General features: G+C 41.6%; 1 protein-coding gene across 1 annotated transcript in view; it reads left to right on the plus strand.

Annotated features, from left to right (window-relative positions):
- The window catches only part of CD28 (CD28 molecule), a 31,361-nt gene extending 22,196 nt beyond the window's left edge, over nt 1-9,165 (plus strand). The window contains exon 4 of the mRNA XM_026492138.4: nt 4,628-9,165. Coding sequence (XP_026347923.3) covers nt 4,628-4,756 — 129 coding nt within the window. The 3' untranslated portion in view covers nt 4,757-9,165. The remainder of the gene's footprint in view (nt 1-4,627) is intronic.
- Nucleotides 9,166-14,360: the final 5,195 nt, after the last annotated feature.

The raw sequence follows: 14,360 nt of genomic DNA on the forward strand, positions 1-14,360 counted from the left end.
GAACCCATACCAGGTGAAACCATCCTATTTACTAAAGACTTGGTGCTGGGGGAGTGGGTAGAGGTGAGGAGGGCAGCCTTGGGTTCGCAGTTATGTAAATGATAGATCCAGCCTGAGATCCTTTTATTTTATTTTTTTAAAGATTTACTTATTTGAGAGAGAAAGAGCATGAATGTACGAGTGGGGGGAGGGGCAGAGGGAGAGAATCCTTAAGCACACTCCCTGCTGAGCACCAGACATGGGGCTCGATCTCATGACCCAAGAGATCATGACCTGAACTGAAACCAAGAGTCTGACGCTTAACTGACTGAGGAACCCAGGTGTCCTGCCTGAGATTCTTTTAAACTCTGTTGGCCTATTTCCAAAGTTTGCCTCTCGATCATTCCCCACATGCTTCTAACATTTCAGAAGACTCTAGGGGCAGAGGGACATTTGTTAGGCTGCCTGTTGCTTAGACTGTCCCTTCTGCAGGGTAGAAACAAAGTGTCTGTTTGTTCTTGGAAATCCCTTATACTAGATAGCAACTTGGTATTTACCTGTCTTGCCTCCTCTAAGTTGTCAAACCTGGGAGCCTTTTACTTAGAGAAATATTGCTTAAGTTCTTCCTCTGATGTCAGTTGAGTCCCTCATCTTTCTGGATCTTGGGGTCTTCATACAAGGTACCATCCCACATTGAACCTCTGTGGTGTTGGCCAATGATTTTAGAATTTAGAATCTTAGTCCTTATTTTTATCCCTTGGGAATTTCAACTTCTTAATTTAAAATATAGGTGCAGTGGCTTTATGGGTCCAGGACAGGTGTTCCTTTGTAATATGCTGACCTAAGTCAATGTAATTTACCAGCTTCCCAGGAAGTAGTTTTGAGAATTATTTTAACTTTCAGTGGCCAGAAGGGTACTGCTCATCATTTAAAACTTATTATAAATACACGTTAGAATATCAGTTAGTATAATCAGGCACTAATTTGCTCAGTGACTGGAATCACCCAGAGGAACAAAAGCCATTTCTCATTTTCAGTGAATTTAAACAGTTCACTTTCAACTTGGAAACATCATAGACGCTATGGATTTTTCCTTGGTAGCACCACTTGCTTTGTCTTGATAAAACTTAACTTTGATCTTATTCTGTTTCATAAGTTCCCTGTGAATTAGGAAGAGCCAGTGGTTGGCATGATCTTATCTTCTGTGGCCTCTTAGGGGCAATTAGGTTGTCTAATAAGAACCCTTTATTTGCATCTCCACCTAGGTCTTTGTACTTTCTGACCATAAGGGTGTGAAATAAACATATATTTATATTCATAAGATAACATCACATTTTTCCCCTTGGCTCATCTTTTCTTGCTGCTATTACTGTTTAAGCAACCAGCACCTTGTTGAGCAAGGCAGATGGGCCATTAGGGATCCCTAGAGGTTAGCCATTTCCTGGGTCCTATTTTGGGAGCCTATTTTTGGCTGGTCTGCACTATGCCTTGGTGTGAGCTGCTATTCTCCGGAACTTCCTGAGGGCTTGGGATGTGCTACCGTAGGCAGTTGTAGGCTGAGTGGGTTTCTGGGAGCAGCTGCACATTCTATCCCAGCTCTTGACCTCTTGCTGACACTTGGGTAAATAAAGTGCTCCCCTCTGCCAGGCTGCTGCCGAACAGCACCTGTTACTATCACTCAATCCTCCACTCACTCAGCTGAGCTGCTAAACCTATTCTCTTTCTTAGTCTAAAGGAGCCTTCTTGAAAACATGGTGTTCTCCACTATCAGGCACAATGTGGGGAATATGGACAGTGTGTGGATAAGTGGTATCTGCCTTTAAATCCACTGTGGTCTTGAAGACTGTGTGTTTAAGTGAATTGTGTCTTGCTGCTGCTTCCAGGAAAGAGGCCGGTAAGGGTGGGGGTGGAGCAAGGGCAAGGGAGGAGTGGTCCTGAAATCACACATCTTTATCAGACATAGCAGAATGGTGAAGGGGCAGAACAGAGGACCCAGTCACACAGACACATAAGGCGAGTACTCTCCACACATACATGCAGGTGCATTTGGACCCTGTGGGTTCTGGATTCATGTTCCCAGCCATGCATGTGTCATTTCCACTGTTGTGTTTACAGTTTAGTGGACTAAATCCACTATCTGAAACTAGCATGAGGGGAAGCATGGGAGCTGGTTGAGCAGATCTTTCAGAGTCTTTGTGCAATCCAGAGAACCTCAGACTCAAGACATCTTCATTATTGGGGCCTTTCTACCAGCTATAGTTGTATTTGGGTGTCTGGAGGCAAAGACTACTATTTGGGAGTCTGGCAAGTGAAGTCCTCAGAGCTAGAGTAAGTACTAAAGTGCTTTAAAGTGCTTTCCAGGGTATCAGCAGAAGCCTTCCACATTTTTTTGGAGGCAGAGGTCTCCTTGCTCTTACTCCTGCCCTGCCATAACCCTGTGCCCAAGAGAGCTCTAGTCTTTATTTATAGAAAGGCTGTAGAGCCAAGATGTTTGAAGAGCAACTTTCCTCACCCACTTTGTTTCCATGACTACCTCTCTTGAATGAATCTTCCAGTTATGTCTGTTTAATGCTATCCTCTTCTTAGTTTCAGCTGGATAACCCATTCATCATTCAAATCCCAAATGACCAAAGCTGAATTTGTAATCTTCTCTTACAAATCTACTTCTCCTACTGTCCCACCTTATATCTTGGATGGAACAGCCTCTTTCCAGTCTCCCAGGCTCAAAAAATTGGTCATCTCTGGGGATGAGCAAGAAGGGTCAAGCAAGCCAACAATATTCATTCTAAATTTGGTCCCATATTTTGTATCCATTGCTTCCTTTTCATTCCATTCTTTTTCATGATCAGACCCCATAGATCGGGATTTCTCAGTCTTGGTGCTCTCGACACTTTGGGCTGGGTAATTCTTTGCTGTCGGGGGGCTGCCCTGTCACCAGAGGTTTTTAGGAGCATCTCTGGCCTCTACCCACTAGATGCCATAGCATTCTTCCCAGTTGTGACAACCCAAAATGCCTTCAGACATTGTCAAATGTCCCCTGGGACAAGGGGTAAGGGAGCTGGCGGTGTCAAGGGTGAGGCTTAGGAAGTCTTGGGCAACAGTATATATAGCAGTGTCACTGAATGGCTACTTAGAGAAGGATGAACTTGCAAAGGAGGCAGGGAAGGAGTAGCCAAACAGGTAGAATGAAAACCAGCATGGTACCATCTTATGGAAGGCAAAGTGGAAGAGTGTTTCAAAAAGGCAACAGTAATCATTAATAGAGAATGCTGCTGAGAATTCAAAAGATGAGGACTGAAAACATGTTAGTTGGATTTAGTAATGTGGAGGCCAGTGTTTTCCAGCCTTTCTTTAACACTTGCTCATGCTCATTTGACAAGGCTCAGGGAGGAGTTCATGGAAATAAAGCCAGGGCAGAAGCCGCTTGCTCACTTGTTCAAGGGCTCATGTCATTCATGTGCCATGTATCTACTTACGCATCAGGCCTAGGTGCCCAGAAATAGACATATCTTTTTCATAATAGGGAATTCTGAATTCAGAAACCTGGGTAGCTATTTTTAGAATTTTTATGGGTCTTTTATCAAACATGTAAATTTTACCATCACATTGGTTCAGAAAAGATGCTCTTCATCTCCAGTCAAAACTATGTTAAGATTCATGGTGCATATAACTCTTGCTCTGGGTTTAGTATTGCCCCTACTTCCCTCATCCCTGATAGAAGTTCATCCAGAAAGATCGGTAGAGGAAGAAAGGGATAAAGAAGGGGGGGTAATCAGAAGGGGGAATGAAGCATGAGAGACTATGGACTCTGGGAAACAAACTGAGGGCTTCAGAGGGGAGGGGGTGGGGGAATGGGATAGGCTGGTGATGGGTGGTGGGGAGGGCACATATTGCATGGTGCACTGGGTGTTATACACAACTAATGAATCATCGAACTTTACATCAGAAACCAGGGATGTACTGTATGGTGACTAACATAATATAATAAAAAAAATTAAAAAAAAAAAAGAAATTCATCCAGAAGGAGCTGAGTCTCAGGAACAGAGATTGAGTGACACTATTGTCTTTATGGAAATGTACATAGACATAAGAGAATAGGAATGTAACTAGTTATCTTGAACTATACCTCTCCACTAATTTGGACTCCGGGGCTATGAATTTATGATTATTTCAGACTCTAGAGGGCTGAAGGTCCTTTTGGATTAATGATGGAAAAACAGCTTGTTAAGCAAATGGCAGCTGTAAGAAGATTGCAGTGGGGATGCTTAACCTTTTCAAAGGAGGAAGGGCCTTCAAGAGTATTTACATATCAACAGTGGATATATTAATTAGATACGCTTTTGGAATTCAGATCAAATGACTGCATTGAGGGTAACATGGGTACATTGAAATACCTTCTTTGATACACTAAAATACCTTCTTTGATTCATATTTTGCATGTTAATTTAGAAAAGTCCCAAGTAGTTAGGTTTGATTAGGCACTATCTTAGTCCAAGGTGCTCAATGAATTCAGGTGTTTTCGGCTTCCTTTGACAGTCTATGTTCTGAGTAGTTGCCCCCTCTCCCCCCAACAAGTCTTAGAACCCCTCCCACTCCATCTCCCTCTGTTCCCCGGCCCCCTTCACAGTGACACTTCTCTTTTCTGCAGATGAAGAATAAGAGGAGCAGGATCCTTCAGAGTGACTACATGAATATGACCCCCCGGAGGCCGGGGCCCACCCGAAGGCACTACCAACCCTATGCCCCAGCACGCGACTTTGCGGCATACCGCTCCTGACATGGACGCCTATCCAGATGCGAGCCGGCTGGCAGCTCTTCACCTGCTCAACACAACTGCTCTGGATAGGAAAAACCCGCCTCGTCTTCAGCCGGCCACGGGCTCCTTTTATGGGCTCTTATTAGGCTCTTACTGCCAATTTTTCTAGAATGACTAGACCAAATAACTTTATTTTGAGACTCTGAAATGAAGTTAAAGAATATTCCTGTGGCAGGCTCTATCTTGTAGTGCCATGACCCAAATTCCAACTTACCATGTATTTATTGACTTAAGAGGTTACAGTAGAAAACAAAACAAAACAAAACAAAAACCCCATGGATTCTGTTAGCCTTGAAATCTGCTTTCCATTTCACTCCTATCTCACTCACCTGAACATTGTGGTCAAGTGAAGTGTGATATGGAAGGACTCTTTAGATGGAGAAGAAAGGTTTGAAACTCATTCCTTTTGGTTAAGTGGGGGTTTAGGGTGGGGATATGTTAGAGTGGGGGAGAGGGGAGGGAGACTCATACATTTTAAAAATCATTAAAACACTGTCTCTCATTCATGAAATGAGCCACTTAGTTCCTATTTAATACTGTTTTAGTTTAGAAAGATATAGACATTTTTTTTATGTACTCTGGTCATATTTAGTCATTTTGACCAATGGAATTTTTTCGAAGCAGTTTGAAGCAAACAGTCTTGCTCTCCTTACTCCCTGTGATGGGAATTCAGTGCAGTATTCACAATAGGATTTGAAAAGAATAGAATAGTCCTCCCATACCAAGGAAGAATGTGTCAGGAAATGAAGCCACTTGATGTCAAAATCATTTGAATATTCTGAAGAGTTACTTCTTTAGCAGATCATTCTAGTCCAATCATATAGGGGGATTTCTGTTTGCTGTATTTCAGGCTTGCCTGGTTGGTTTCTTTGTTGTCTGCGTGGAAATCTGAAGTGGGACACTGAAAGCGCATCCAGAGCAGTGCTGATACTGTGAAAAGGGGGTTGGTATTCATTAGGGCGTGGGGGATGAGTCCCAAGAAACTCCTTCTGGAGGAGGAGAATAGAAGGGAATCACATGACTCTTGCCAATGTACTGAGGGGGTGGCCAACATCTGGTGGAAGATTGCCAGAAGACAGCAGGGAGAAGGAGACATGGCGAGAGTTCCTTTACAGTGACTTTATATGCCTTAGGGCTAGAGCTCCAGAACTCTGTGGGTTCAGCTGGAGGTCTATTGACATGGAGAAGTATTTTGGAGTGTGTCTTTTAAGACAGCATCAAAGTTCTCAAGATACCCTGCAATGCCTGACCCTGTAAGACCTGATCTTGTCATGACCATGGATATTTTTCTGCTTCTAGTTGGGGTCAACTGGCTATGCCTGGGGACCTTGAAGAACAGCTTTACTGCTGCCTTTACAATTTGTTCAGTGCTTCAGTTTACTCAGATGTTAGAGGAGTCTAGGTTTTAGAAGGAGATAAAATAGATTTGGTTCAAGTCTCATTTCTAGTTGGCCTTAGGAGAGTCACTGACTTTCTAAGACTCTACTTTTCAACTATAAAATGGAGGTCGCGATCATGATTGTTTGTCCCTATACTATAATCTCCATCAGGGCATGGCCCAAGTTTGTCTTTTTTTTTTCCCCCCTGCTTGTCCATGGCACTAGTACCATATCTGACAAATGATATTAGCTACTATTATTATTGCTGTATAAGTAATGTATAAAGATTAAACTGAGGATTCCTGGGTGGCTCAGTGGGTTAAGCATCTGCCTTCAACTCAGGTCATGATCTCAGGGTCCTGGGATCAAGTCCTGCATCAGGCTCTCTGTTCAGCTGGGAGTCTGCTTCTCCCTCTCCCTCTGTGCTCTCTCTGTCTCTCTCTCTCTCACCCTCTCTCAAGTAAATACATAAAAATTAAAAAAAAAAAGATAAACTGGGCAATGCTCCAAGAAGAGAAAAAATATTGTAACACAAATTTAAACCCACTACCCAGGGGTAAGGTGCTATAAAATTTGAGAGCCTCTTAACTTCCACCATTTTCCTGTTTTGGTGTACTTTAGCTTGTAATGAAATGTACAGTGTTCTGCCTCCCACTTTTATGTATAGAAAGAGGTCTTTAATTTTTTTTGTGATGTGGGGAGGGGAATCCTATGATTCCAGACAGAAAATATTGTACTTCAGTTGACTTTGAAATGGGCTTCTATTCCACGAATATAATTAATCCAAAGAAGGTCAAACTCACTAGTACTTGGGTGACAAAGAACTTTTGAGTTTATGCTGGCACATGGGCTGCATTGCTCGCCTCTTGGCACACAGAGTTCTTTAATCCAAGTTACTGGATTGGATTTGAAAATGATAGAGCTAGAGAATTTTATAAAGAGCAACAGCAAAAAATAAATTTAAAAAATGGAAAGATTTGATCTTTGGTTAAAAAAATGGTTTTATTTTCTGATGGGAAAAATAGGTTTACTAAAGATGAATCACACTTTAGATTTCTCTTACTCACTCTGAACAGAGCCAAAGTAGAAATGTTAATAGGGAAGTCCGTTTTCACATGAGCCAAGAAATGGTTTAAAAACAGTGGTTGGAGCAATGGTTTTATAGTTTCAGATGTGATAATTATGAAGAAAACAATGTCATTTGCTGCTATTATTGTAAGAGTCTCATAATTAACAGTATTTCTATAATTTTTGATTGTGAGCTCACTTATTTTGGGTTGAGCGTGCCAAGTTAAAGAGACCAAGTGTACATTATATTCTGTGTATTCAGTGGTAAAATTTCTAACTACCATGTGCTTGTTTTTACTTTGTGCTTTAGTATTTGTCTTTCAGAGGAGGTATGCTTGACTTTTGGCCATGAATCTGGAGAAAACTTGCTATTTAAAAATGGTGTGGGATAAATATTTTTTTATAAATATCCAGTTTAGGTTTTTAAAAAAGAATCCAGACTTTCATATATTAGTTTTATTTCAAGCAAGGTACAAGCCTGGTTTGTTTACTTGACTTTAGTCACAATTTCTCATCAAACCAATGGTTTATATCTCTGGGATGTGTGCATTCTGTGTGATGTGCATACCCTGTGAGAGAAATCAGACTTCAGCTTTGACCCCCTCAGTCCTTTGGGTTCACTAACTGAACCACTAGTTCTCATGGCTAATTTAATGGGAATGTTGATGGTTGAATGGATGTCAGATCCCTCATTCCAGGTTTTGGTATTGCTGGATAGGAACTACAGCCTACCCGGGGACTGATCCCAAAGTGTTAGATTCAACATGCTGGAGGTTGGAGATGGTGGCAGTGATGGACCCAGAACCAGGGTCATCACTGCCGTAGACCTGTTATTAACCCAAGTCAAGGACGGTGGCAAGGACTTTCTCAAGTCCTGGCCGCGTGATGTCTTGAGATATGAGGCTTAGGAAATGTCTGTTATAGGTATATGCATACTCTGTGACATATTCCTTCTCAGACGTCACAAGCATGTTCCCACCTCAGGGCTTCTGCACATACTGTTTCCTCGGTCTGGAATGTTCTTTCCCAGATATCCACCTGGCTTGCTCCCTCATTTCCTTTAGGCCCTTGCTCAAATGTCACCGTCTACCTTAGTTAACCACCTCCCTGCCCCGCCCCACCAAACCCTATTTGCTTTCTTGGCTTGCCTTTTTTCCATAGCATTTCACCCTCTCTTACACTAGATTTTTTACTTATTTATTTGTTTATTGTTTGTTTCCCCAAACTAGAATGTAAGCTCCATGAGAGATGGAACTTTGTCTGCTTTGTTGATTGCCATATCCCTAGTGCCTACAATAGTACCTGGCATAAAATAAATATTTATTGATTGAATGAATGAATTTCATATACCTTATGGATTAATGGTCAGTTTAAATGTACTAATCACAATCTGAGAAGAGACAGTTCTGTTTTCTACTTTCCTATTAATAAATATCAAAATCCATTTTATCAGTGAAATAGGAGGTAATACATATACACAGCCAAAATTGGTAAAAGAAAACCTGAGGGATGGAAGTTCATACACATTTTAGAAATTTTTGTGCAGTGAGGAAAACCAATGGTGTTAGAAAGAAACATCTTGAAAAGTCATGCTAAGTAAGCCACAGTCAAGAGTAAGCTGATTTTCCACTGAAGTCCCCAAATCTACTCTTAATGGAGTATTGACTCTGTTTTAAACATTCCTTTAGACTAAGACTTCTAAAAATATTGCCTTTGTAGTTTAAATCCCCATCTTACTATTGAGCTGCTACTCATTTCTCTTTCTTTTTTTTTTTGGTCCCAACAAATTCTATAGATGTCTCGCCTGGCTGTGAATCAAAAAGAGCTCAAAGATGAGAATGCTGGGGACAGACAATTTCAGCTTCTTTATCTGTTATGTTCATAACTGAACACTCTAATGGCTTGCGATAATTTAAAAATAAAAGAACAACAATGAACAAAATTGTGGCCCTTGGAGTAAGTTGAAAATTCAAATCAGACATATTAATCACCACACACAGACAGACACACATACACAGAGCTATTATCTTGTGGGTAGGGGAAAGCCCTTGAACAAGAGACACAGAGCTGGTCTGGTAATTTACATAGCAGCTCCTATTTACTTCATTGCAAATTGTGCTTTGAAGGTGACCTGAAGTCAAATCGGTGTGCCATGAGTTCTTCTCCAAAGAGACTCTTCTTTGTTGAAATAGAGCTCATGAAGTTAAATAAAGGTAAACTTGACACAGATGAGTTTAAATGTGTTGTTCTACTCCAGGGAAGACTGAACTTAGCTAGTCACTCATGAATTCAACTGGACAAAACAATTCAATCAGAAAGGGACAAGGTTGGTCAAAACTAGCCATTAAGTGAATCTGCTCAATAAGCACTCCTTTGTTGGGCTAATAAAAATAGTGTAACTTAGTTCTGTAAAAGGTTCTAGTACCTCGAAACCCAAGTTCAAAGAGAAATAAGATACAAATGTCATAACTTCACCTAGCAGACCTCCCACCATGTTCTAATTACATAACTATGTGAATGGTGTAATTGCTCACAGCCCTGAATTAACTTTTTTCCTCCAGTATGATAAAGTATAGGGATTTCTTTTAAAGAGTACCATTTCTCTGATCTCATCTTGCCCGGATCAAAGATAAAGGATGAGTGAGAAAATCAAAGAAACTTCTGGATCCATCATAATGGATGCTTAACTATCCCACTAAGCAGCAGCAAAAGGGATGGTCTGAGAGACCAGACCCTTGTTTGGTAACTTATCGGTGTCTCTTAAACTGAGGCACTAACTCTTGACCTTTCTTCAGTTTTCCTGGTCCTCAAAAGAAGCTTGGTTCTTCAGGAACAAATCTGAGGGGGTGGATCTCTCAACTTTCTCTGATTTGGCATCCCAAAGAATACGTGCTTTCCCTTCGAAGATTCACAGGCTCTCAGCACTTAGAAACCCAGACCACTGTCCAGAGCACACTTTCTCTGCGGTCCTTTTGTTCTTTTCAGGGTGTGTGGACACTTGGCCTCCATACTTGAAAAATGCCTGGGATGAAATATGGGTGATCCAACAATACTTTGTCTTTTCTAAGCTGACCCCGTTATTGAGGCCACTCTGAAGGCCAGACTGCATGCTTTCCAAGCCCTGTTTCCTAGCCTATTTGTCGGCTGAAAGTGTGAAAGGTTGCGGTGCGCCAGGAATTCGAGGGGACAAAAAGTCACAGAAGGGTGAATTTATCCCAGAGTAGGGGTGGACTGGATTCTCCTTACACTGCGCCTGACAATGCTATCTCAATGACAGACTCAAACGCTCCTCTGGCTCCAGAGAACGAGTTGTGAGAGCTGGCTGGAAATGTCAGTTGAGACAAAAGAGCAGCAAACAGCTTTGTTTTCCTATAGTTGTGGTTTTACTTGGTGATGATGACACATGAAGATGAAAATGTGCAGCACGAACTCCAGTTGTTATCTGAGTGAGCATCTCTGCCGACACTGAAGGATATGTGTGGGTGTCACCTGCAAGCAAAGAGAAGAGAGAAAGAAAAAGAGGCCCTGTTTCGGAAAGAAGAGCCAGTTAATCAAAGATCAACAAGTAGTGCTGTTTATTTCATGAGCTTTATATTCGATTTCCTTCCCCTTGTTAGTCTCCAAGTCTCAATTTAGTCTCTGGACAAAATATGTAAGTGTCCGGTGTTGGAGGAAGGGGTGGAAAAGGTGGGCTCGAATGGGCATCGTGGCCATTACTACAGTGAAGTCATTTCTTTCATGTCTCCTGGGCGCATACTTAACATCTGTTATGTTAGCTTCCAAATGGTATGTTAGCTTCTAACTCTTGAGAACCTGCGGCCTGTTATACAAGGGGAGACACACTTGAGCTTGCTGTTGGGGACCCTTTTCCACTCCCAACCCTTGTTTCACTTGTTTTATGCTTCTTCCTCCTCCCTTCCTCTTCATTTACTCAAGAACTACTTCATGAGCCCCTGCTCAGCTCCAAGAAGTGTGCCAGGTCCTGGGGATGTGGCAGCAAGCAACACGGGCATCATTATCTCCTCCCTGGCCGAGTATAAAATGTAGACTTCATCTAGCCCTTCTTCTTCCCCTTCTACTTTAAATGTCTGCTCCTCCTCTGGATAACCACTTAGTCTTAATTATGGGCTCACGCCTTCAGGGGTGTATTTGATAGCCTTTGGTTGGTTAGTTTGCCTGAAATTTACTTCTTTGAGATGTTCTTATTTCACATTGCTAATACATTTAATGTCTTAGATCAGGGATTGACAAACTTTTTCTGGAGAGGGCCAGAGAGTAACTAGTTTAGGCTTTGCAAACACACAGTCTTGTGCAGCTGCTCAACTCCTGTCACTGGAGTGCGAAAGCCGCCATAGACAATACGTAAACAAATGAGCGTGTCTGCGTTCCCATAAACTTTTATTTGTAGACATTGATATTTGAGTTTCATATAACTTTCATATGTCACACAATATGAGTATTCTTTTGATTTTTTTCCCCAGCCATTTATCACGTAAAATCCATTCTTAGCTCATGAGCTGTTCAAAGGCAGGCTGTGGGCTGGATTTGGCCTGCAGGCTGCAGTTCGCTGACTTAGACCCAAGCCACAATTTTAGCTACAAGTGTGTCTTTGAGTTTCAGCCACCATCTGCAATTTTAGGGCTGGAAGCAATCAGTTTGGATGTGTAAAGGCTTCTTGGGGGTGGTGAATGTTAAATACCTGTTTTGAAAGAAGGGCACAGCTCATTCAAGAAGAAGGAAGAAGAAACTGCTTTGGAGGGAAAGCCATTTTAGGTGGAAGGAACGGGAGATTATAAAGAATGATGGAGTCCCCTGCACATTATTGCCAAAAGCCTACAAATCTTGGGAATTGTGGTTACTCTCCTCTCAAGTCCTGTTTACCTTCTCTCCTCCTTTTCTAAGCATCAAATCCTTCTCATCTCTAAGGCAACAAAGTAAATTTTGAGTCACAGCAGGTGGGGGGCAAAAAATACGACCTTGTCTTATGTAATGAACAGGACTATATTCCCTATGAACTCTTCCACACATAACACAGTCAAGTCCAACATGGGCTGGGTGCAGCAGAGGTCAGAAGCAGCTGTCTCAGAATTCGCCCCCTACTTTCTGCCCATCACCAGTGCTTTCAGTCTGCACTTGGCTGCCATTTTATGGATGACCGAGAGTGACCCCCTTGGAATCCAAATTTACACAGGTAACTGGTGAAATCGGTTTTACTCAGATAAGGGCACTGACCTGGCCCTTACCATTCCCTCATCCCCACTCCTGACTCCCGTCTACAGCTGCTCGTTACACCCAAGGTACAAACAGTCCCTGGAAGCAGTCCAGTATATGTGGGCACCCCAAGCCACACACCCATTCACACCATCTGGGCAATTTAAAAATAGGGCCAAATGTAGCATTTAGCCTGATCTATCCAGCCAAGATCAGGAAATTGCCTCTAAAAGGTCAGATGATTAAGATCATTATGCCGACAGTCTAGGATGTCAGTAATGAATAAAGATTCTGGCAGAATGAATTTATCCTGACTTTGTTTATGACATTCGAGTTTTGGGTCTGCATGAACAGCCTCAGGAATTCCAAGATTTTTCTTCTCCCTCATGCAGGGCCACTGTGTACATTTATGTGTTGTATGCTGTGGACAAGGGCCCCGAGCCAGGGGACTAGAGGGGGCTGAAATCCCGTAGGAGGATCCCCTTAAGCTGCTCACCTGCAAGAGCTATGTCCACTGGGGGAGAGCGCCTTTCTCTAATGCCCACACATATGGGCTACTGAGGCACTGACAGAATGCTTGCCTCTCTGCCACTTGGTTACTGAGCTCTTTATAGAATAAATTTGATCCTCATTCTCAAAACCGGAATTATCTAGGATGAACAAGAGTTAAAAATCAACCAAAAAAGTGGAATGATTCTTAATTTCCATAAAAATTCCTCTCCTGGGTCCCTTCTTTAGTCTTTTCTACGCAGTTTAATTCAGTTGGTTGGTTTTTCCTGAAATAACAACTTGGTGGGGTTGAAGGAAGGTTGTTTTTTAGGAGTAATGTGAGAAGAAACTTCCTGGCTCAGATCTCAGAAGAAAAAATCTGCGACCTGGAGAACACTAGGTTTGGAGTTAGTTCTTGGGATGTCCTTGGAACTTTTCAGTTAATGGCAGAGTCTACCCTTATTTTATAGTTATCAGTACATGAGGGGTTTAGACTAAATGACGTCAAGTCTGATACTTATAATAGTTTCCATATTCCTTATTATTACTCTGCCAGGATAATCTTTCCAAAATAAATGCCCTTGTTTTGTGTTTTTGCCCGTCATCACATTCCTGTTTTATAGATATAAATATTTTATGTTCGATATTTGTCAATAAGCATTATTTGGAATAAACCTACAATTTCCTATAACTTTTAAATCCAACAATTTATCACAAAGCTTTCCATCACTTTCTCTTAAGAAAATAATTAATTTTATTCATGAGTTTAGGCTGGAAATCTTGAAAAATTTTTGGAACTTGTAGGCTTTTTGCGTGAATTTAATTTAAAAAGCACCTTCACATTATAACATAAGAAACTATTACATCATTTTTAGAGTTTGTCATTTTCCAAATAATGAACATTTTCTTTTTCTTTTTTTTTTTGGAACGTGTGAGCAGTGGGGAGGGGCAGAGGGAGAGGGAGAGAGAGAATCTTAAGTAGGCTCCATGCTCAGTGTGGAGCCCCAATGCCGGGCTCAGTCTCACGACCCTGAGACCATCGCCTGAGTCAAAACCAAGAGTCAGATGCTTAACAGACTTGAGCCACCCAGGCACCCCTGAAATAATAAACTTCTTGATGACATAAACTTTATATTATTTAGTCTCCCATGGTGAACTCTATCTTGAATATGATAGGTGCTCAGGTACTCTTAACTGAATGACTAAATGGATGGATGAATGAACATCTTTTAACTGATAAATATCTGCAACCTGTTTTGGTCTTTGACAGATTAGATGAACTAGCTACTATGAAAAGACTGGGAAGATTGGGGACTACTGATAAAGATTTAGCATTTCTAAAAATGGTGAAATGTATTCTATTAGTATATACATTTTCAGACATTGTTCAGAGGTTCTGAAGCAATACCCATTTCCCC

Source organism: Ursus arctos, unplaced genomic scaffold (genome assembly GCF_023065955.2).
Source record: "Ursus arctos isolate Adak ecotype North America unplaced genomic scaffold, UrsArc2.0 scaffold_1, whole genome shotgun sequence".
NCBI lineage: Eukaryota > Metazoa > Chordata > Mammalia > Carnivora > Ursidae > Ursus > Ursus arctos.